Source organism: Acinonyx jubatus, chromosome F2 (genome assembly GCF_027475565.1).
Source record: "Acinonyx jubatus isolate Ajub_Pintada_27869175 chromosome F2, VMU_Ajub_asm_v1.0, whole genome shotgun sequence".
Classification (NCBI taxonomy): Eukaryota; Metazoa; Chordata; class Mammalia; order Carnivora; family Felidae; genus Acinonyx; species Acinonyx jubatus.
In genome coordinates, this window is record NC_069394.1 from 33971779 (window position 1) to 33997207 (window position 25429).

General features: G+C 37.1%; 1 protein-coding gene across 2 annotated transcripts in view; it reads right to left on the reverse strand.

Moving 5' to 3' along the window:
- Positions 1 to 3363: 3363 nt before the first annotated feature.
- DCAF13 (DDB1 and CUL4 associated factor 13) overlaps positions 3364 to 25429 on the reverse strand; it is a 28186-nt gene continuing 6120 nt past the window's right edge. For both annotated transcript variants that reach the window (XM_053208077.1, XM_027064093.2), the window contains 8 exons: positions 23170 to 23259; positions 21561 to 21716; positions 17425 to 17502; positions 15257 to 15339; positions 11107 to 11271; positions 6163 to 6298; positions 4827 to 4990; positions 3364 to 4127 (listed from right to left, as the gene is read on the reverse strand). In XM_053208077.1, coding sequence (XP_053064052.1) covers positions 4040 to 4127; positions 4827 to 4990; positions 6163 to 6298; positions 11107 to 11271; positions 15257 to 15339; positions 17425 to 17502; positions 21561 to 21716; positions 23170 to 23259 — 960 coding nt within the window. In that variant the 3' untranslated portion in view covers positions 3364 to 4039. The remainder of the gene's footprint in view (positions 4128 to 4826; positions 4991 to 6162; positions 6299 to 11106; positions 11272 to 15256; positions 15340 to 17424; positions 17503 to 21560; positions 21717 to 23169; positions 23260 to 25429) is intronic.

The following is a 25429-nucleotide window of genomic DNA, read 5'->3' on the forward strand; positions in this document are numbered from 1 at the left end:
GAACCACCAAAACATAAAATTATATGAAGTCAGAGGCAGTCCATCAAAAGACTAGAACGCTACATCTGAGAGGACCAAGCAGGACCACAGGGCACAAGGAAACCATGTGAGCAGGTAACATAGACCTCCGTCCGCATCACCCGCCACAGTCGCATCAGGGTCATTCCCCCCATTTGTACCAACAGCCATGGGGGTTAAACCAGCTGAAGGAGGTGGATAATGACCGAGTTAACTGATAGGTTGGCTTGGCTCAGTATGTGGGCACAAGGCACAAATGGACCATGGCTACGCTAAAGGCACATGAAGGGACGGCCTTGAAAAACAGTGGGAAGACCTTCCCAATGGGTAGATCTATAAGCAATGTACCTGGTTATCATTTTATGCAGAAGTGGCCTTAGGTGAGATTCCTGGGCAGTGGTCAATGACTGGTCAGGGTGTGGAAGGAAGAGGGCCAGGAGATCTGATAAGGAGGTCTGGAGTAGAGGTATATATGGATGAACAAGAGGGAGTCAAGAGTAGATATTTTGTATAACCCATTAATGCCCATCAAAAAAATCCACAATGGAAGAGGCTCTGAACCACCAAATAACTGTTGGTATTAGCCAGCCTGGAAGAGGCACAAGGGGCATATGGGTGGAATGACTTGTGGCAGAGATAGAGGCTCTGAATGAGCTCCACAGATGAATTCCCACTCACCAAAGCTGATCTAGCTGTATTGTGTCTCCGACAGTCCAAACTGTGCCAGAGACCAGTATTGTGCTGATATGGCACTATTTATTCCTTGAGAATAACAAACAACCATTGGGTGTCAACAAGACTACAGTGGATCCCTTTGATCCTAGAAGGGCCACCAAGTCATCTTCACAGAGACACCTATGCCGGTATCCCCAGATATCAGTCATAAAGCGTCAGTTAGCACCACTATCTGAGCATTAACAGAATGCCTAATTCACAGGCATGAGTCCCACCCGCAAGGTATTCATCCAGGAAATCTACTTCAAAGCAAAGCAGGTAAAAGACTGGGCCCAACCAAAGGACCCCACTGGTCAAATAACACACACAGTAGAGAAATATGCAATCTCGGGGCACCTGGGTGGCTCAGTCAGTTGAGTGTCTGACTTCGGCTAAGGTCATGATCTCAGTTTGTGAGTTCAAGCCCCGCATCAGGCTCTGTGCTGACAGCTCAGCCTGGAGCCTGCTTCGGATTCTGTCTCCCTCTCTCTCTGACCCTCCCAGTCCCATGCTCTCTCTCAAAAATAAATAAACATTAAAAAAATTTTTTTTAAATGCAATCTCATAGATCAGTGGAATGGCCTACTAATGACATAATGTAAGCACCAGCTCAGACACAATATAGTTGGAGTACCACCTTCTGAATGCAGTAAACCCATCAAATCACAAACCTTTACATGTATCTGAGGACCAAGGGAGAAAAGGAACAGCTCCATCATTCCTAGTGACCTAGTGCTTACCATTCCTAAAACTCTGGCTCTGCAGGGTTAGAAGAACTGCTTATCAAAGGGGTACACACTCTTGCTACAGAACACAGCAGAACTCCCACTGAACTCTTAAGTTATGACTATCATCAAAGTATTTTGGACTTCCATCCAGCAGGCTAGAAGAGTGGTCAGCCTGCTGGAAGAAATAATTGACTTTGACCAGAGGCAGCTGGGGGGAGATAGAAGAAATATATGCAGAACGCAGGCAACCCCTTTGATGCCTGCTGGTATTCCCTTGATTCACAGCAGCTGTTAATGGATATGTGCAGCAACCCCAGTCTGAGGATATGATTACCAAAGGTTCAGGCTCCTCAGGAATAAAGGTTTACGTCACACTATTAGATTAGCCACCAAAACTTGCTAAGGTGATATAGCTGTGAATGAGGACATTTTAAAACGGATGACAGAAGACGGAGAAGATGAATACTAGTCATGGCTCTTCAGAGGCAGGGGTTACTCACCATTCAACCAGACTCCTTCTTCTAAAAGAGGTGCATGGAAATCACAGAGGAGTTCCTCCCCAAACCTGTAAGAACTGGGTCTGTGTGGCACAAGAGGTGCAGCAATAGAAATGCTCTGCTCACACTCCTTCAAGAGCCGGCTGCAGGAAGTATGGCTGCCACTACTGCATTTGCTGTTAAGGTCATGCTTCCCCACGGCCGCTCCCTGCCACTGACTGAGCACAGTGAGGGTACTAGTGCTGGCCCATTCTTGAATACAGGACTCCTCTGACAAGCAACTTTGGTTCCAGGACCACCCATTCAGCCTGGCGCGACCTTTCTTAGAACCACACCGCAGCCTGAGGCTCCTCCCACCCAGGCCTCCTTTCTTCCTCCTCCTCTGTCACAGGCGTCAAGCCTACAGTCCAGACACAAGGCTCTCCCTGTGTACTGCTCCCTCCTTTTTATCCTTTACAGACAGTCCCTGCCCATAAATCTCTTGCACATCTCATTCCATTTAGGCATCTGCTTCTTGAACTACTTCAAACTAACCACGGCTCGTGTTTTTGGATCAGTATTTACATATTTCTTTGAAACTAATACCTGAACTAATAGCAGTGTAGGTGCACAAGATAACTTGGTTCATCTGAAAATCAAGTCATTAAGGCCTACAACAGATCATACGGATTAAAAGGTAGATAGTTGATCTCTTCTCAGCTTTAAGAAAAATATAGTAAAATATTCAAGATACCCAAGAAAGCATAAAAAATAGAATGAGCACACAACTTAAGAGATGACCTCAGTAAAAGGGCTGAAGTCCCCTGTGTATCTCACTCTGACTGTGTCCACCTCCCACGCTCGGATATTGATTGATCTTTATCATCCCCGTGCGTTTACATTTTTACTACAAATGTATGCATTCTTTTTTTTCTTTTAAGTTTATTTTGAGAGGCAGAGAGAGCAGGAGCAGGAGAAGGGCAGAGAGAGAGGGAGAGAGAAAGAATCTCCAGCAGGCTCTGTGCTGTCAGCACAGAGCCCAATGTGGGGTTCAAAGTCACCAACTGTGAGATCAGGACCTGAGCCAAAACCAACAGTCATACACTTAACCGACTAAGCCACCCAGGCCCCCCCATATATATGCATTCCTGAACGTATATTTTTGTGTTTTTATTTTTAAAATTTTTTTCTTATTTTAGAGAGCGAGAAAGAGCAAGCATGAGGAGGGGGAGGCAGAGGGACAGAGAAAGAATCCCAAGCAGGCTCCATGCTCAGCATGGAGCCAGACATGGGGCTTGCTCTCACGACTGTGAGATCATGACCTGGACCAAATCAAGAGCCAGACACTCAACCAAATGAGCCACCCAAGTGTCCCTATTTTTGTGTATTTAAAATAAATCTCTACTTAAAATTTCCTAAAATTGAGGTGATATATATTCGTAATAGAGTTTATTAAACTACAATTTTTTAAAAAACAACATATGGCACAAAGAACTATTTATGATTTAGTAAGATTGAAGAGAAATCATTTAGCAGAAGTGGATCAAAGTTATAATGCTGAGATAAAGGATGTTTTATTATCTTGACCATAAACTGTAATTATTATTTAAAAAGTTATATAAATTCAAGCTGATCATCTTTAGGGTCTCAAAAAGCCAAATACAAATAAAACACAGAAAATTAATTGAACTGAAAAAAGTTCTGACATAATTCTTCCCCATGTTATGTGTAATCATAGGAAGAATCATTGCACTAATTATCCAAAGTAATATTAAAGGTAACCAAAGAGATGTCTGGTCTTGAATGTAAATTCAAACATAGAGTATATCTACAATAATAGGTCAAAGTGAAAGTATATCTGCATTTTGTAAAAGGAATAAGTTAGTTTGCAAATACTGTATTCTTCAATGACATAAGAAAGAAGATCAAGAATAAAATGTCGGACAGTCTTATCAACCAGGCCACCTTTCAGGACAGTTTTTACTTCCTCTACACATGTAACTGAACTGTTCGTTATTATTCTAGAGCCAGTATTTTTATTTACATTTGCAAATCAAAGTATAACAAATCATCATGTATCAGGATCGGTAGGAATACCAAGTGTTATTTCACAACTGCCACTATGTGTTTCTTCTTCTCCGACACAATCGATACAGATCCAGGCTTGCTATGTTTGAGACGATTCACTTCCCTAGAAATAAACAAAATATACATATATAAGCAAGCTTATGAGAAATCACCTTAACCAAAAAAAACGGTCTCAGAAAAATCAGTCTTTTCTTTCACTAAAAAAATCCCTGTTGAAAAAAAATGTTTTCACAATCAGACTGGGTAAAAAGTACCTAGATATCAACTTCTGTTAACTTATTTAATTGCTTCTCTTATTATATAACAGTGTCCTTTATATAATTCTACGAGGAAACTGGCGGTGGGAGCTCTGCTTTAGATCCACAATTCTATGATGAAGCATATCAGAAAATTTTTATTTAAGAAATGGGTGCTATGAGTTCTCTGCACTCTTTAACTTGGAAAATATATAATACCTCTTAATTACAGCTTCATTAGAAATCATTTTTTAAAACATGATTTACAAGTGTCTCTAGTTTGAGCAGAAATGCTTTCTTATTTTGATGGAATTCAGTTTTACTGGTTGCCCTTTCAACATAATTTCAAAACTAGGTAATGAAAATTCTCTGATAATCATTGCTTCTTCCTTCTACCAGGAAAAAGAAAAAAAAAATAATAAAAGCTCAGGGAAGTGTTCAAAAACATCTCTAATGCATAACATCAACTATTCCCTCGAAAGGCAGGGTTTGGTTTATTTTTGGTGAGACGAGAGGGGGAAGTTAGAAAAGGGTACTGAAATAGAATCAAATGCCCCAAATCATACTTTCGTCGACGAGCTTCTTTCATGATGCGCTGTTCCTGAATCTGACTGTAGATGGATTTTGGTAGATGTCGGTGACGAGCAATGCGTTTTATATGAGGATGATGTTGAAATTTCTCTTTCAATTTCTGGTTATAATCTTTGGCTGCTTTTTCTCGTGATGTAAGCTGGAAAAATGTATTTTGATAATTCAATGAATGCCGTGTTGTTTTTCTTCAAATAACAAAGCTAGGAAGCACCCTTTCCTACAAAAATTAAACTTCTAGGACATGCAACCGAAATTGCCAATGTAATTCTACCCTTTACGAGGTCAGGTTAGAAATATCATCTCTGCTAACACTGAATTTCCTTTTGGGCAGTATGAAAAATGTAGACAGATGCCACCAAGTGACAACATCAGTGCTGAGGAAGTAGGGCTGTATGGACCACTGAATTGGACCTTCTCTAGACATAAATAACATAGAAAAAGCTCCTAAGTTAATCCCTCAACATTTTGCGGGGGGGGGGGGGGGTGAAAATAACTTCTGAACACAGGAAAAGAAAGCATTCAATTCTATAATAATAAGGCTTCATTTAACAATGTTAAGGATGATATGATTTAAAGGAACTTACAATGAATTGAAAACTAGGCATAGTATAATACTTCCCAATCATTAAACCTAAAATAAAATTGTCTTTAAAAGCCGTTTATCATATCGTGATTTTCCTATTGGAGCTAAGGAGAAAATAACTCACGCTTAACCTTTCCTTTTTAAACTCAGTATTTGTTGCTGATATAAACACTCTGAATGTTTCTAATATTAAACATGAAACATTTAGAAAAACATCAAAAACAAAACAAAAGCCAACCATAACCCCATAACCCAGAGACAGCTAGCCAATGATAATATTTGTTATTGCTTCTTTCAATCTTTTTTTTTATAGTCTGAAGCTTTCTGTATTTTTTTTTGAAGTTAGCGTTTCACTGTCTTTGATATTAAAAGACCTCAACAGGGACTTGAAGCGTTTGATGCGTCTGATTACTATTCCTTTAACAGAACAGGCATTCTCAGTTCTAACCTTCTAGTCTCTACACCTTCTCTCCTCATCTCAAGGAAAAAACAAAGAATCAGGAAGGCTCAAATATTACCAAACATTTGAATTAACAAAGGTCTCTGAGGTGCCTGTAACATGAAAAAAGTAAATCTCAATGCAGCCTTGTCTGTTTTGTTGCTAACATTTTTATCACAACTATGCCAGTTTGATCTAAGTACTTCAAATAAATTCTCCTTACAATATAACCATACCCACTAAATTAGAAACTAGCTTTATGACAATGAAAAAAAATGGGATCTCTTACCACACCCAACTTTTCAGAAGCATTAGCTTTCCACAGACGAATGTTCATTTCATCAGATCCACACATAATATATTTGCTGTCAGAAGTCCATTTTACACAGATAACATGTTGCATTCTCTTTGTGTGATAGACTTCCCTACAGAAGATGAATTAAGGTAAAATTAGGATTTTGATACAGAGTTTCTTTAACCACTGACCATCAAGTATCTGGGTAGCATTTCTGCGTCTGAAGAGAATATAAAAGGGAAATTCAAATTAATTTTTATGTACCTTTATTGAACTAATATAACAAGGTTCTATGCTAAGTGCTAAGGAGTTAGAAAAAAAATTCTTGTCCTCAGAGAAATTACAATCCAAAAAGAAAAATAAATATAAACTAACTAAGCAAAACTAGATGCCCAGAAAAGTTCACAAAATTACTGAAGACCGATAACACAAGTAAAATATGTTGAAGCTACAGTTTTTTAAAAATAAGAAATCAGGGGCGCCTGCATGGCTCAGTGGTTAAGCGTCCGACTTTACCTCAGGTCATGATCTCGCGGTTGGTGAGTTCAAGCCCCGCATCAGGCTCTGTGCTGACAGCTCGGAGCCTGGAGCCTGCTTCAGATTCTGTGTCTCCCTCTCTCTCTGGCCCTCCCCACCGCCCCTCTCTCTCTCAAAAACAAACATTAAAAAAAATTTTTTTTAAATAAGAAATCAATTATCTCCCTCCTTCCAAATCAATGCGGGTAAACAATCACTTTTTCCCCCCATTTTACTGGAAAATAAAATAAATGCAATGGCATTCAAAGAGCACATCCTTATACGCTGAGCCTAATGTCTGATTTCTGTTTTGGTCAAATTGTTTAAAAAGCTCACTTAAATGAAGTAAGAGTGGATGATTTCCATGTGTGAACAGAAAGGGAGGGTTACAGAAGTGTCTGATGAGTTAAGAATCATTTAGTAAATGGAGATGTAAAATATCATACCTATCTGGAAAGGCTGTGAAACATGCTAAGTGAATTCACAGAAGACACTATATTGGGAAGTGTTGAGAGAGCATTAAAAAACAAGTAAAAGACAAGGTCAGGAAAAATAGAGGCTTTTGGAGAAATAAATTTTCCACATCTGGGTTAGATGATTCAAAACGCAGACGAGTGAGAAAGGAAACAAACTCAGCATACTCTGCACAGAAAAAGAATACTCATACATGATGACCAGACTAAACAGAATCCAGATTTATAAAAAATATCTGAAATACACTCACAAAACTAGTTTTTTACACTGTTTCTAACGGAAATGTTTTAAGCACTTGAGTCAACATATACAGAAACCCTAAGAAATCTATTTCTGAAAGGGGAAGGACGGTTAGAAAGAATATCCTATGAAAATGAAAACTAGAGGAGATAGACTTTTTCTTCTCCTTCCAATGCTCTGCTTTTATAAGATTCAGTTCTCATAATCTCACCTATTTAAGAGGCTCCTTTTTTCATTAGCAATATAATGAATTTAAACGATAGAAAATTCAATCAGGCTTCAGTAACCATTAAAAATAATCTCTTCATGTATTACACCAGTCAAATCTAGTGATTAATTACTTAACCAAAATAGATCCTCTTTAATGGTAAACTATGCAGAGTTTTTCTAGATTTGTTTATGCATGTTTACGAAGCTCACTAAACGTGATACTGTTAGGAGATAAATACATTTTAAAAACTTATATTCTTTAGTATACAGTCAAATTATGCCATGTGAGGGGTGCCTGAGTGGCTCAGTCAGTTAAGCATCCAACTTCAGTTCAGGTCATGATCTCACAGTTTGTGAGTTCAAGCACCGCACGCTGATAAATGCAGAGCCTGGAGCCTGCTTCAAGTTCTGCGTCTCCCTCTCTCTCTCTCAAAAAAAAAAAAAAAAAAAAAAAAATTAAAAAAAAATTAATCCATGTGAATGCCAGTCATTTACTTGTTTGCTTAGTAAATATTGAATGAAATCCCAACAGAAGCCTAATTTTAGGTTTGGGCCCAGGTTATGATCTCACAGTTCATGAGATCAAGCCCCAAGTCCCGTGTTGAGCTCTGTGCCAATGGCACGGAGCCCGTTTTAGATTCTCTCTCTCCCTCTCTCTCTGCCCCTCCCCTACTTGCTCTCTCTCTCAAAATAAGTAAAATAAACTTTGGGGGGGAAAAAAGCCTGATTTCAAATACTGACGTACCTGTAGCTTTTAATAATCTATTAAAAGTTTACTTTAAAAATACACTTTAACCATTTTAAGGTCTTTCAAAGAAAAACATTTTAAAAATAAAGATTCTTCAAAGCACTAGCTATGTTATTTGAGGGTTTGTAATGAACCAAATAGAGCAGACTGCAGAATTAACTCAAACTAGCTTTTAAGCAGATGAAGGCAAAGGTCAGAGGAAATACCACTTACATCTAAATCCAACAAGTAGCATATACTACCACTGTGATTACAAAAATCTCCAAACAACATCAGTAGACAGACAATTCCCTGGAAATGGGGCATAATTCCTTACTCCATACAAGTCTGGAATTACTTGAGCTTTTTAGATAGACCTACATTTGGCTGCCCACAGTGGCTTTGCAATAATTCAGCTTGAACTCAGCTGCAAGGGCCTTGAGATCATAGGTGTCTAAACATCCTCAATGCTCTTTGTCTTTCTTGTTTGTTCTTTTCCCATTCTTTGTGCCTGTTTATTCATCATGTTAGAAAAGTATTGTCCTACCACCTTTGGAGGTTCTGATGCAAAGAAAATAATGGAAGGCCACATTCCCTTGCTTCTTGGTATTTTCTAGGGATGTAAGAATAGAAACTATTGGCCCTGCCTTGGGCCTGACTGAATAATCCCAACAAACCATTCATGACAGTCTGCAGAATATCAAGTTGTAAATGAGGCAACAGCCATACGGAAACCAACACCAGGAGTTCTACAGTGGAGAGGATGGAGTGAAGATCAAAATCATCACAACACTCTAGTCGATATGCTTTTGATTCAGGCATCTTTTTTTAATTTTTTTTTTTATTTTAAAGAGAGAGAGAGAGAGAGAGAGAGAGCAGGCAAACAGGGGAGAGGGGCAGAGGTGGGGAGAGAGAATCCTAAGCAGGCTCCACACCTCAGCGCTGAGCCCGGCGCCGGGCTCCACGATCCTGGGGGATCATGACCTAAGCCAAAATCAAGAATCTGACACTCAACCGACTGAGCCACCCAGGCATCCCCAAGCACCTTTTTAATCAGATACACAATGATGATGACAATGATATGCTGGTAATCAACGATACCAAAAGGGTCAGGAATCAGTATGGACCCCACAAATTACAGGGTAGAAAGATGCAACTATCGCAAGTAAAAACACCAAAGAGTTAAACAAAGCAGGCTGGCTATCACCAAAAAAAGGTGTGGATGAGTTGCTGGACTGTCAGGAGGCGTTATCTGAAAGATCTTTTGTTTCTGAAACAAGGCTGGGACTAAAGTGAAGCAGCTGCAGTACAGATGCAGGGCTGGCACCTGCACACCCCTAACAACGAGTACCTCCTTGAATTCTGCACCGAGGCACCTCACTCAGATGCGTCCTAGTGCTGACCCTACTGGAACAGAACAATGGTGAATCAGGAGAAGGACACAACATGCCTCTGAAAATGAATGTCATTCTTTCAAAAGACTCCAAAAGCTTCAGCACTGTAGAAGCTAGGCTAGTTATCAGCGGAAGTAGTGATCAAAATTCTCATCACTGCACTAAAATGGTGAGACTTCTCCAGACTGTGTCATTACAACACCAAAGTGAATAATCTCTAGATTTTTTTTAAGTGAAGGAAGGATCCCCGAACAACTCTGCTACCATCAATCTTTATGAAGCTGGGTAAACTGCTCTACCAGCTCCACGTTGCTATCCTCTGGCACAAATCATCAGCTCCCACCCTCATTACACACGTTCTGTCTTCTTTCCTCTCCCAGATTCCATCACTCCTCTCCTTTCCTTTCCTACCTCCAATCACTCTGTTATCTTTCAGCAAGTCCATCTTCTCCCTACTGAGCTTGAATTCCACTAAGCAAGAGTAGGACACTCAATCAAGTATACGTATAGATGTCTATGTATGCATGTGCTGTATATATATATATTTATATGCTATTTTAGAGAGAACGTTCACTTGGATTAATTTTAAATCTCAGCATCAATATTATTATTGTATCAAAATGCAGTCATATCTTCACATGTGAGCAACACCACTATACTACTTTATCATTTTTTTACAACTTTATTTAGAGAGCATGCATGTGTGTGTGAGTGGGGGAGGGGGGTGAGAGAGAAAGAGAGAGAGACAGAGGGAGGGAGGGAGGGAGGGAGGGGGACAGAATCCCAAGCAGGCTCCGTGCAGTCATTGTGCAGCCTGATGCGGGACTCGATCCCATGAACCATGGGAACATGACCTAAGCCAAGATCAAGAGCAGGACACTGACTGAGCTACCTAGGTGCATCTTAATTATCATTTAAAACAAAAAAATTTTTAAGTAATCTCTATGCCCAACATGAGGCTCAAACTCATGACCCTAAGATCATGAGTTGCATGGAGCCAGCTAGGCTCCCTAATTACCATTTTTTATGGGGAAATTTCCTCCAGCTTAATTGGGTTTTGCTTTGCATATGCTTCCCCAACACATATAAAGCATTACCAAAGAACAAGAATATGCATGAAAGTGCTTTGTAAACCACAGCACACTATACACGAGGCTATTATCTTACACAGGAAATTAGGTTTTCTATTCCATGAAAGAAATTGCCCAGTAGGCTTTTTGCCCATAGATGACACAGTGCAAGCTGGTATCCCAAGTCACAATACCTGGGTTGAATTCTACCCTATACACATAACCAAATAACCTTTCAAAAAAGATAAAGGACTGATGATGAGGACAAGAAAAAAATCAAACAAATGGTTTATTGGTAGTCACATACCTGCTTCTACTTTTGTCCACAGGAAAGATTCGAATAGATTTATCAAAACTAGCAGACACAAACTCTTTCCCAGTCGGAGAATAATCCACATCAAGCACCGCAGATACATGATCCATATGTACCATTACAGGAGTGTCCAGTGCACGCATATCGAAAGTATATAAGCTGTAAAAGAATTTTTAAATTATTTCATACAAGTGTCTATAAAGAAGCATATGTGGTACTAATGAAACTAAGACCATTAGCCAAATCACGCACATCTAAATATACAGCCTCTTTACATGGAAGCTAAGGGATTGGGAAAAATACTACCAGTTTTTCTTATTCCTTAAGATTACACTTAAATACCTTTATCTTCATAAACATAAATCTCATTGTAGAAAATGTGAAACTTTCAAAAAAGTAGAGTACAAAACCTACCTTTAATTCCACCGCCCAGAGAATATCAGTTAGTGCCATGTAATTACGTCTAAGCTTTTCACCATGCTAATATTTAAACACATACTTTTAACAAAATTGATAATATTGTATAAAGCTCTGTAGTCTCATATTTCATGTAGCATATTATAAGCACTTATGGTCACATATTATTTAAATAAGTTAGAACATAATTATTTAAAAATTTATTTAAATACATTTGCTTATAATTTGTTAATAAAAAATTTCCAACTTTCAATTTTAAATAATATTTCAATGAAATACCAGTATTTGAATTTTTGAAATTCAATCTTTGAGTGGAACAAACTTAGTTAAATCTGGACAAATTCCTATAAGTAAATTACTAAATCCAAAAGCAAGAGCACTTTTAAGATTTTTAAGTTGACAAAACATTTCCAATAAAGTTCCACTTTTATTAGTGATATGTAAGAGTGACCATGGCTTTTCCAAAGGGCATACTAAAATTAGAAAACTATATGCACGGTTGGTTAAAAGAAAAAAAATCATGATTTTCAAGATTTAAACACCCTTAATCAATAGCTAAAGGAATAATGCTTCAAATGAGCCAACATGCACAACGGACAATAATAACAGAGCATTACTGTAGTCAAGTTCCAAATATCAAAACACTTCAAGATGCTAAGATTACTGAGCAAAAGTATGAGGAGAAACAGGATATCTACATAATTTCAAAGTATCTCCCCAAAGATAAATGTGAATTACAAAAGGAAAAACATAGTAACTTTACAATGCAGAAACTTGGCAGATACCACCCTAAGTGATCAAGATCAACACCACCGGTAATTAGAGTGACATCATGTACCCCAAAGTGATGAACCAAGAAGGACACATCAGTTTTGTGGTATTCTTGCAAAACATGCAAAATCTCAATCTAAATAATGAGAAAACATCAGTAAGCCCAAATTAAGGACAGTCTACAAGATAACTGACAAGTAAATCCTTTTCAAAAGTACTAAGGTCATAAAAGATTGGGGGGATTGAGAACAGTCACAAACTGAGCAAAGGAGACATGACAATCAAATGCAGTGTGGGATCCTGCACTAGATCCTAGAATGGACAAAGAATATTAACGGAATGACTAGTGATGGAATAAAGTCTGTAGTTTATAGTACTGTACCAATATTAATTTCTTGGTTTTCCTAATTCCATTATGGTTACATAAGATGTTAACATTAAGAGAAGCTGACTACCACATACCATTTTTGCAACTTTTAAATAAGCCCAATATTATATCAAAATATTTAAAAAATTGATGTAACACTTCAAAAAATATTTTTTTAACACAATTGTTGCGAGAAGTCACTCATGCTACTGACAAAATATCCCCAATAACATAAAATTCTCAAGAGACAAGTCATTGTTCTTTTTTAAATCTCTCAACCATAGTGCCAGATGGCTCAGTCGGTTTAATGTCCTACTCTTGAGTTCAGCTCAGGTCATGATCTCACAGGTCTAGCTCTGCATTGGGCTCCACGCTGTCAGCCTCGAAGCGTACTTGGGATATTCTCTCTCTCTCTCTCCCCCTCTCTCTCAAAATAAATAAACTTTAAATACCCCAACATACCACAGGATTGTCAGCCAATGTCATACTGATCTCTGAGGTTACATTTCTGAGTTGACAACTGCTTTGTTTATTTTCCTTCTCTAGAGCAGTGGTTGTCAACCAGCTTTGCTTTGTTTCAGCATATTCTGTTTTTTTAGTAAATTCTGTTTTAATCTCTACCCAAGAAAAATGTTAAGAACTTATTCAAAATCTAAGCAAATGAATCCATTTGGATAGACAATGTTTACATACACAAAGTTTGGTGTTATAGGATTCTTGAGGGATCATCTATTTCAACTCATTATTATCTTATAGATGATGAGACTATGGCACAAGTTAGTTTACATGCCTACTCCAAATTTCTACAGCAGTTACTGGTTGGGTCTAGACTTCAACTTGCGTTTCGAATTCAGAATTATTAGACTATTTAGCAGGCAATAAAAGAAAGAAAATATAAAAAATATATACTATAGTAAGATCACTCTCAAGTAAGAGCAATTATAGTAGTCAGTCACCCCTTATAAGCGATGTGCTCTTTGTTTCAGGTGCCATATGAAATTCTTTCCAAGGCAAGAATGGAAAAGTCCAGGGGTCTGTAAAAAAGGTATCTTGCCAAAATAGCTAATTAGAACAAACTTCAGAAACCTTAATAAGGCTGGTCAGCAAAATATTATATTATTTCTTTTAACTGGAATAAAGCCATTTAATTTCAAAACATTGATAAAGGCTAAAAGAGCTTCAATTAATTTGGTTTGATATTCCTTGCTAATGAGAATTCAACTGAGTTTGAGTACAGAAAACCATAATAGATGTTTTTAGTTGTACCACTAAAACATCGTGTAATAAATCCTATTTCTGAGCTAATTTATGTTTTCACAAATAATAATAGTGGAAAGAACAAAGAACTTAAATACAGAAGATCTAAAGTTCAATCCAATGAGAAACTTCCAACTTCTCAAAAAAACATGTGTTAAGAATCTACCACAAGCATTACACTACAACACACGCTTTGGATTTAAAAAAAGAAAGAAAGAAAGAAAAGAAAAGACACTTTTTCCTCCCTAAGATTAAACTCCAAGCTTTAACATCCTCATCTCTAAAAAGGGGATAACATACATGTCCTACCTCCCTTACAGGGATACTGAAAAGATAACATAAGACAGCCAAAGTGAAATGCCTTGACAAGTTTTAAGGCGATACATAGGGATCATAAAATTCCATCTAGGTCAAAAATGTAAGACTAAGTCACCTTTACGTGGAATCATAGAATAACATATCTGTAAATGTTAGGGTAAAAGTTGAAACTGTATTTTTCCTTTTGTCTTGCTGAAGTAATAGTGATGCTGATAACATGACTACATGAGCATCAGCTTTGTGAAGAGCTACAGATTTTGTAGGTAAATATTTTTTTTAATGTTTTTTTTGAGAGAAAGAGAGAAACAGAAAGAGGGAGGAAGAGCAGGGGAGGGACAGAGAGAGAGAGAGAGAGAGAGACAGACAGACAGACAGACACACAGATAGACAGACAAAGAGAGAATCCGAAGCAGGCTCTATACTGTCATCTCAGAGCTTGATGTGGGGCTGGATCCCACAAACCATGACCTGAGCTGAAACCAAGAGTCAAATGCTTATTAACCAATGGAGTCACCCAGGTACCCCTGTAGGCAAATATTTTTAGTTTCTATTAAAACATGTATGGTTCAGTCATTATTTGCATGGTGTAAAGCAGAAAGCAGCCAATTTTTTCTAGAAAGGGCCAGATTATACATATTTTCAACTTTGTGAGCCACATGGCTGCTTCTGCAACCACTCAACTAAGGCACTATGGCACAAAAGGACCCATATTCAATACATAAATGAACACAGTTATATTCCAATAAAAGTATTTACGAAAACAGGCAGCAGACAGGATTTGGTCTTCAGATCAGTTTTCTGTTCCTGGTCTGTATCATTTTGAAAACTCAATTTTTTTTCTAACAAGTTCTTCTCCAATTTGGGAAATATATATACTTTTGAGCGAAACAAATGACCATTTTCTACCTGTATATCAAGAACTACTACCTATGAAAACATATTTCATTAGTATGATTTATCCAATTGAGCCATTTCTGATAGAAATAAGCAAGTTATAAAAAGAAGAAAACTTACTTGTAATCTTCATTTGCTGCAGTAAAAATGAAAGCTTCCATAGGGTTCCAACAAATTGTGTTTGTTCTCATATCTAAGATGACCTGGAAGGGAAGAATACAGCAACCCATTACCATGAAATCAATTCCCTCTCAAATGGATAAATCTCCCACTTCATTTCTTTTCCTTCTTTTTCACTGATTTTAAGCACATATTTAGCAAACACCCATCATGTGCACAGTACTCAGCTCCATGCAATAGGAAAGGAAATCAATCAATAATTGTTTCCTGAGTACAAAGAGTAGTAGATACTGAAAAATATAAAACTACTTAATGGTCCCTCAACCTCAAATAACTTATTATTGAGTTTAGTCAGGAAAAGGAGATATGCATAAGAAATACTAAAATATTAACAAAGAAACAGTAAATGATCAAGTATCAAATTGGGGGCAAAATTAATGACTTTAGGGTTTAAGAGGAGAAGAAAGGTTTCAAAAGAGAAGCACGATTTGAGCTGACCTGTGAAGGAACAGTATATTAGTGTTGCTTAACAAGAACACTGCTAGCATTCTGAGCAAGATGATCGTGTGTTGTGTGTAACTGTCCACTGTAGATGTTTAGCCTCTCAGGCACCTGTCCACTAAATGCCAGTCTCTATAATGCCTCTCCCACATTTTTAAAAAGACACCCCTGGTTGAGATCTAGTACACTTAGGAGAGGAAAAAATAGAAGAAATAATGATAGTCTAGTATACAGAACAGAGAATAAAAAATAGCATCTCTGCATCCATCAAGGTGACCTGCCTATAACAACCCCTATTTAAATGTTCTCTTACTGACTGAAACAAACAAATAAATAGAATGCAAATAGGGACCAGATTTGGAAGGCCTTGAAAACCAGGCTATAGTTCTTTTCTTCAACCTAAAGTTATGGAACGCCATTAAAAAACAGAGAATGAAGGGCAGAGGAGGCAGAAACTACTACTTATCACACTAGATTTCATCTTAGCATTCTGCTAAATGTTTAAAATACCATGTCTTATTTTCACCCATGTGCTGGAAAGTAATTATTAATATCATCATTTTACAGGAGAAACAAAGATTAAGTTACCTGCTCAAGGTCTAAAGGTCTCAAAGTTCATGTGAGATGTGCCCACTAGATCATCATGAAGGAGTGAAATGATTAAAGCGGTATTTTGGAAAGATGATCATATTTATGCAGTTGAAACTTTAAGGAATGTACTCTACTTCTAATATTTTGGAATTTATTACATGTTGTGAAAATGGTTTAGGAACGACAAAAATATTAAAAGCATTTCTTTTCCATGTGGATTATCACAATGGCCTCATGGCACATGAATGGTGTCTAGGCCCTTCTGCACCCTCAGATTTGGAGCACCTGAAATCAACTTTATACTTATTTACAATGGCACTCTTCTCTTTACTGACAATACATTTCTCTGTCGATAGTCAGCTTAAGGTTGTATTAGCTTTGATATCTAAGTCCTAGAATGACTGCTGGGAAATCTGCCACCTTGGACAAGATATTATTTATCTAAATAAAACAGCATGTAATTAAACAAATAAAGCTGGTTGTGTGTGTCAATTGCAAAATGTTCTGGAACAGAATACTATACGTATCATATGATAATCATGGTGTGTGAAGTAATGGGATGCAACACTTAAGAAGTTTGAACTCAGTGGGGCACCTGAATGGCTGAATCGGTTAAGCATCCAACTCAGGTCATGATCTCGCAGTTTGTGAGTTCGAGCCCAGCATCAGGCTCTGTGCTGACAGATCAGAGCCTGGAGCCTGCTTCGGATTCTGTGCCTCCCTCTCTCTGCCTCTCCCCCACTCACGCTCTGGCTCTGTCTCTCAAAAATGAATGAACACTAAAAAAAATTTTTTTAAAAAGAACTTTGAACTCCGTTAAGTCTGAATTAGATACCTAAAACTTCCTGGCATTAAAGAAAATACAAAGATAACTAGGATACAATACCTAGTGAAAATGTAAGGGTCTCTAAAAAGGAACAGGTGCCTGAGAGAATGCCATTATGATCACTTTGGCTTCTAAAAACATATGAAAAAAATTTAATTAAGAAAAAAACATTCGTTCCATATTTTTTGTTACTCACTCCATAGAAGAACACATTAACAATTGTAAAAGCAGAAAAGAAACTGAAACTCACCTTTTTCAGGGGAGTAGCTTGCCTCATGTCATATAGTACTATATTCCTGTCAGAAGCACAACTTCCCAAGAGAAATGTCTGAAAAATAAGTACAACCATCTCCAGTTAAAAGCCAAGCTTGGCAGCAAACCATGTCCATTCAATGAACAAATGATTCAATTACCCTTAATGTTTAAGATACAAATTTATAACATTAAAGTCCATTTTAAGAGAGTACAATGAATCACTCAATCTCAGCAACCTTAGTTAAGTATCTTCTTTTTACTTATTTTATTTTTGAGAAAGAGAGAGTGTGAGTTGGGGGAGAGGGGAAGACAGAGAGGGAGACATGGAATCCGAAGCAGGCTCCAGGCTCTGAGCTATCGGTACAGAGCCCAAAGCGGGACTCAAACTCATGAATCATGTGATCATGACCTTAGCCGAAGTTGGTTGCTTAACCGACTTGAGCCACCCAGGCACCCCCAGTCAAGTATTTTCACTGCTAAATGCCCGTGTGTATATTTTACAAGGTAGTGTTGCAGTGTACAGATAAATCTGTGTTCTTTTTACAACTGAACAGATTTTATTTATCCATTCTTCAACTTAGACCTATTTCCTATTTTTCAGTATTATCAATAACACTTCAGATAACATTTTCATAAACGCCAATTCCTCTTTATAAGGTTAAAATTTCAGTAGTGGATTACTGAATCAAAAAGTATTGGGGTGCCTGGGTGGCTCAGTCGGTTGAGTGTCCGACTGGCTCAGGTCATGATCTCACAGTTTGTGAGTTTGAGCCCTACGCTGGGCTCTGTGCTGACAGCTCAGAGCTTGGAGCCTGCTTCTGATTCTGTCTCCGTCTTTCTCTGCTCCTCCCCCACTCACACTCCCTCTCTCAAAAATAAATAAACCTTAAAAAAAAAATTTAAAAAAAAAAAGTATGAACAGGGATGCCTGGGTGGCTCAGTTGGTTAAGCATCCAACTCTTGATCCTGGGTCAGGTCATGATATCAAGGTTTCTGAGTCTGAGCCTTGCATCAGGCTCTGTACTGACAGTGTGGAGAATTCCTGGGTTTCTCTCTCTCTTCCTCTCTCACTGCCCCTCCCCCACATGCTTACCTGTTCTCTCTCTCTCAAAAAATAAATAAATATAGGGCACCTGGGTGGCTCAGTGGGTTCAATGTCCTACTTTAACTCAGGTCATGATCTTCCGGTTTGGAGTTTGATCCCCACACTGGGCTCTCTGCTGTCAGTGCAGAGCCTGCTTTGGATTCTCTACCCACCCCTCTCTCTCTGCCCCTCCCCTGCTCATTTTCTCTCTCTCTCAAAAATAAAATAAAATATAAATAAATACACCTAAAATTTTTTTTAAACAAAAGCATGAATAATTTTATGGCTTTTGATGTTTAGGACTAATTGTTTTCCAAAGAGCTGTATCAATATACACTGCAGTGTGGAAATATGTCCATTTCACTGCAACTGGAAGCATTAAGTAGTGGCATTTAGAAGTTCATTTCTGTATGGCAATATTTCCTAATTATACAAACTAGTGCTTTTCAGTAAATATTTCTTCATGTTCATTGACCTTGTATAAACTAGGCCTATTCTTTGTCCAATTGTTTCAAGATGTTTCAAACATTTATTTATAAGTCAGTCATAGTAGTATTGAAGGTACTGATATAACTGACCCTTGGCATTATATGAAATCAAGCCCCCCACCTACCAGCAGGGCCTGAGTCCCATCAGGCCTCCTTACTCATGGTTCCTGACATAACTCTTGGCTTCTGCCTATCACTTCCTACTATAAGTGTAGGAGGAACAAGAAGAGTTATTTACTGCACAGTTACATGACCAGCTAACTCCTACTCTGTGTGTGTACACAGCTCAAATAAAACATCATAAAGCTAATGCTACAACCATGAACTCAGTCCTTTCCAAAACCTTCCTTTTTAAATCACTTCCTCAGAGACTTTCCCCTAGTTAGTGACTTTCAACTTTTCTTGGTTTCTCAAGAAACCAAGGTCTGACTAGGTTCCACTTCTAAAAGTTTATGAGACCTTAATCTGAGCAAAGCAAAAAATTCTACCTAGACTGAAAGTCGACTTTTACACTATAAAATGTAATACTCAGCATAAAATTTTTGGCTTTATCAAAATGCTAGGCTTCAATATTTTAACAGGAAATTAATTATTAATGATTAGAGGAGACAAATATACTCCATTTGTTTACAGCCACATCCCCTTCCCATTAAGTTTAGTATAGGATGAGAGACAAGCATACCATTTGTTTCTACCACTAAGTCAGTTCATAAGGGTAATTTAAAGAAAAAATAAATAAAACCACATGGCTGAACAAATATAGTTGTTATACAGGCAAGTTTGAAAAACATGGTCACTATGTCATCATTAATAACTAATTATGATTTTGGAATTAATCATTAGCTCTTCTGACACAGGTGTTCACCAAAATAGACAAGCAAGATACTGTTTATCCCTCGCAGAAGTAGAGGGATACTTCTGTTCTGTTTATTTTTTTAATAGTAGTAACATCATCTTAAATTTGGGTAGCATCTTTAAAAATATTCACATTTTTATCACGTTTTACCCTCATGACAAACCTATAATGTATACTGAAAGATCTAATTAATCTCATTTTAAAAATAAAGAAACAAATATAGAGAAGGAATGTGACTTGTATAAGGTCAATGCCAAGGTACACCAGCACCAAATACATTTCCAGTTTAGCTCCACACCAAGTAGGACACAAAATGTTCCTACAAATGGCTTGTGTTTGTCGCCACCTGCTTCTGTCTATTGTCACCTTGGCCTGGCTCTGCAAAGCTGACTTGCGCTTCAGGCCATATCTCACTTCTACAACCAAAAGACGATGGAGTGAAAAAGATACAGTACTGATAAATATTCTGGACTAACGATCAGCAAACGTTTTCTGTAAAGGACCAGACAGCAAATACTTTAGACCTCACGGGTCATTCTGCTGTCATAGCAGAAAGACAGCTACAAGCAATATGTAAACAAAAGGGTATGGCTGTGTTCCAGTAAAACTTGATTTATAAAAACAGACAGTGGGCTCATGAACCATAGTTTGCCAACCCCTGCTCTAGACCTGTAGACTCTCTCAGAAGTGTGCAGAAAGGTATATGCTCAGGGCAGGAAGGATGTCCTCTGACTGTATGACTTCTCAGCAGCACCACAAGGCCAAACTCTCATCAAACTACAGCATCTCACGTTCCAATACTTCATACAAACAATTTTATACCCTACTACTTTGACTTAACCTTTCTTCCACTTTACCAGCTCGGGTGTCTGAGAGTATAAAACTTACATATCAGGTTATTTATTCTTTAATACCACCTAACATACCATCTAACGTGATAATTTCCTACTAACTTCTAAGATTAGCTATACATGAAGCAATTTCCTTTTTTTTCTGTGGGGGAAAAGGCATCTTTACTGAGTCTTCTGGACATTGAGTTTACCTATTGTTACGTATTCAGAAATAGCTCATGGAAAGGTCTGAAGTCCACAGGCTAGATTAATCTAGGCTTTAGGGCAGCCTCCTTTCCTAAATTCAGACCTGAATAACCAATAAGTAGTGGTTAATCTCCAACTCTTTCCTTAGACCTGGAAGGACTTAGGAATCATCATATTAGACTTCTGAGCAAAGAAAAATGAACTATCATCATGCAGGATAGTAATCATTACTATAAATCATTAGTGCCCTCGTCACTTACAAGAGAAAACAATGCTAAATGCTTCTTCTGACCTTGAAGAGAATTAAGAAATGAACATTTTCCCAAAGGTACAATGATGTAATCTGTGGAACATGAGTTCTGAAGGCATGAGTAAAACTGAAGTTTCACCAGAACTTGCTTAGGAGCACATGCACACACCCTCCTGTAACGGAGTATAACACTGGTGTAACAGTGTATAAAGTGGCAAACACGTCAAGATCTGACCAAAGGTATCAGAACTCTGGTACAATCGGGAGAACTAACCAAATGCCAGAAGCCCATTAAGATTAAAAAAAAAAAAAAAAAAAAAAATTCTTATAACACACACTCAAAAGTTTCCTAAACAGAGCTGAAATTATTAAATAAGGAAAGAGTAAGCAGAACATATTTCAAAAAGAAGCATTACCTCAATTGGGTTAAATTTAACACTACTTATACTGTCGAATCCCCAGGTCATTGAACATATAGGACTTGTTCTTTGTTCATCCCAAATGTCTACTTGCTGTCCACATGTGGCAAAAACAGCTTCCTTCCAGTGATGATCAATTCCTGTATATACTGTCTTTAAAAGCAAAGATGTTGTTATAAATGGATCTATCATTAACATTTCAAATCTACATAATATTTTAAATAATACTCTCATTTTTTTTTTTAAGAAAAAGTCCCTATTTAAAAAGAAACTTCTTTGAAGCCTTTCCTTAAAGGAGGAAACAGTACCATAAAAGGTGAGGATTCTTATTACACCTTCTGGAAAAAACATTAACAGGGGATGTATTTAAATTTAAATACTTATCACTGAAGTAATCCTTAAATCATCATTGGGTATTTGAAGGACGTTGGAACCAATTAATGAAATGCAAAGGTAAGGTCTAAAACACTTAGTTCCACATTTAACACATGAAGTACTGATTCCCAGGCAGAAAAACAGAAACCAACAACTGGATTAAAATTTAGGGGGAGGAATAAAGCTGGTAAGGGTGGATGCTAATATTGTTAAAATCAATAAAATGTCATAAATTTTGATATCCACTTAAAAGATCTATTCAGGGCCAGATTAAAATTTGTCTTTGTACTATGTGGTAAAAAAATGTTCGCAAAGCAAATAAGAGGGAAATATTTAGCCAATACTTTAGGCTTTTAAGAACTCTTAGCAGCATCTGCAGGCTTCCAATTGTTATTTATGAAGGCAAGTCTGACAAACTTTTCCATAGTAAGATTTAATCCCCACTACCACAAATATAGAGGTTAAGATGAAATATTTCAAAAATATTTGGAACTCCTGGAGAAAAGACATTTTACAAGAGGGAAACCAATTTTGTTTTAGGAATTACTGATTTGCCAATTATTTGCCAATTATCCCACCTCTATGTGCCTTTAAAAACACTTAATCTGAAAAGCAGAACTTAAATATATACCAACATGATACTGAAATGGCAAACTGATTTTTAAAATGCATATATTTCAAGATTAAATCGAACTTTAGAAGTTTGCTTAGTATCAAAATGTAAACATTATAAAACACAGGTAGGCCATATGATCTGAATTACACTTAAGCTATAACTAAACCATATCGCCTGATTTGCAGAATAATGTTGTAAGAAATATCAATGAGATTTATACGAAAAGCATCATATTATAATACCTCTTCACTGCCTAAGGGGTTCTTTCCAGTAAGACATTCTGAGTTTTGTGTAAGATCTATAATATAAATCAGAGAGAATCTGAAGCATTATTTTTCGTATAGATTTTCTCCCATGGACTTGCCACAGAAAATGTTTCACTGCATCCTTTAGCTAAACACAGAAACTGAACCCAATACAATGTATACCAAAGAACCATTCAAATTCTTCAGCTGCAAAGGACCTTAAACTGCATTAAATATTGCTTAAAAAAGGTCAATTATTGCAGGCTCAAGTCTCATTTACAGCTTTTTTTTTAAATTAAAATTCTGAAATAATTTCAGTAAAAGAGAAGAATTTTAATAAGCAAATATAAGTCAATTTTTTTTTTTGTACCTTTCCTAATATTGTATGCAACGGTTCCTCCTCTTCTCCATAGCCTGGTCCATCCATTTTCCACTGCTTCACAGTTTTGTCATCACCAACCTAGAAACATTTATTATTAAGATGATAATGGACAACTGTTATAAACTGTAAACATGCTAACATATACATCAAATGATAAACATCTCTATTTTAAAAAATACACATCCCATATACTTCCAGTATTGTATTTACTGATAAGTTAATATCCCAAAATGTTACAGTAAAGATCTGTGACAAATACATACAGTACATAAAATTAAAATAAGACAGTGTGAGTAGAGCAAAAGGAGAGCACGAACAAAGGTCATAAGTTTGGCAAGAAAAAAAAAGCATACTGTAAAAAAGATGGCATTTCAAATTAGGAAGAAAAATGAATTATAATAAAATGGTATTTTGATATCATGTTACTCATTAAAAAGTTTGAACCAATCTGATACGTGACATAAACATAAAATTCCAGGGGTGCCTGGGTGGCTCAGTTGGTTAAGTTTCTGATTCATGGTTTCCGTTCAGGTCATGATCTCACGGTTCATGAGTTCGACCCTGCATCAGGTTCTGTGCTGACAGCACTTGGGATTCTCTCTCTCCCTCTCTCTCTGCCCCTCCCCTGCTTGTTCACGCTCACGAGCGTGCGTGTGCGCTCTCTCTCTCTAAAACCATTTTAAAAAAAGTTTTAAAAAGCCTTAAAGAAACAAAAATAAAATTCCACATAATTTTAAATGTAAAAAATTAAATACAAAATATAAAGATACTAAACAGAAGTCATTTTTTTTAACCTTGGCATGGGTAAAGCACTTCTTTGCATGACATAAGATTCCACAAACCATCAACTCACTGGTTTTCAAGCCATGAAATGCAGACCTCTGAAGGAGCTTGAGAATTTTTCAGGGGTCCACAAGGTCAAAACTATTTTCATGATATTGTAAAGACATCATTTGCCTTTTCACTGAACTGACAGTTACGCAGATGGTGAAAAAGCCATGAGGAGTAGGACATTGGTGTCTTAGCCCAATCACAGCAAGGTAACAATGGTAACTTAGACTTGGGTATGTGGTAGATATATTCAAGATATTAAGTAAAAACTAAGCTGCAAAGCAGGATGCACAATATAACTTAACTTGGGATTAAAAGCATAAAACAATCATACGTAGGGTATAAACAATTGTATGTATACACCAAACCACTAGTTTTCCCAAAAAGCAGAAATACGGGATTATGTTAACTTTCTCATTTTTTATGTTTATGTTATATGCAATCTACATCTACTTCTTAAATAAAAATATTAACAAAAATATGTATTTATGTATGAGAGAGTATAAATTTAGCTCTTTCCTTACAGCAAATTCAAAAGGGAAACCCTTCCTGCAAAACAATTCATAGTGCCCATGATATCAGAATAGAAGGGTAATTAGGAGAGAAGTTTGGGTACTAAGGTCAAATAGGAATTTCTTTTGTTGAGGATGCTAACAGAATCCTTAACATCCTTATAATAGAAAAAAGTATTTAATAAGGCAGTATCTTATTTAGCAACCTGAATCTGAGCTACTGGCATCAGACCAAAACCTTAATTCTGGAAAGCCAATTCTACCGTGAGCTAGTAAGATGTAATTTAGGCACCGAGGTCTTGGCTAATCTGGCTTGACCCAATGGAATATTAGTATTTATGGAAGACAAGATAAACTGTTATTGAGAATTCCCACTCTAAAAACTGTTTCTTTCAACCAAGCTTCGCACAGCGTCCACAAGCTCAAGTCCGAACTTCCTTGTAATTGACTAAGCTACTCTGTACAATCTATTGAGTACAAGTCTTAGCAAATCATCAATCCTGAGAAAGGTTTAATAACATTTTGTAGAAATGAGGAGCCAAACAATATGTGCCTGGCCAGAATATCTTATCTCAAGGCTGAGTAAGCTCAAGAAAGACCTATTGGTGCTACAAATTGGGGTATAGTAGATATTATGAAATTTAGGTAATAAAGATTTACCTTTTGCAACATTACAGATTAAACATTTTTTGAAACACTAAGTGCTGAAATTCTGCCAGCAAGCAGTTTTCACAGGTCTTATCCCTAAGCAAACGTTACTTTAAGATACCTGAAGAAAGGGAGTAAATAATGAATATGAAACATCTTTCACCCTTTACTCATTTTAGGCACTCAAAAAAAAACAAAAAACAAAAAACAAAAAAAACCCAGCCAGTAAATCCTCTGGGATATTAAACTAATCGATA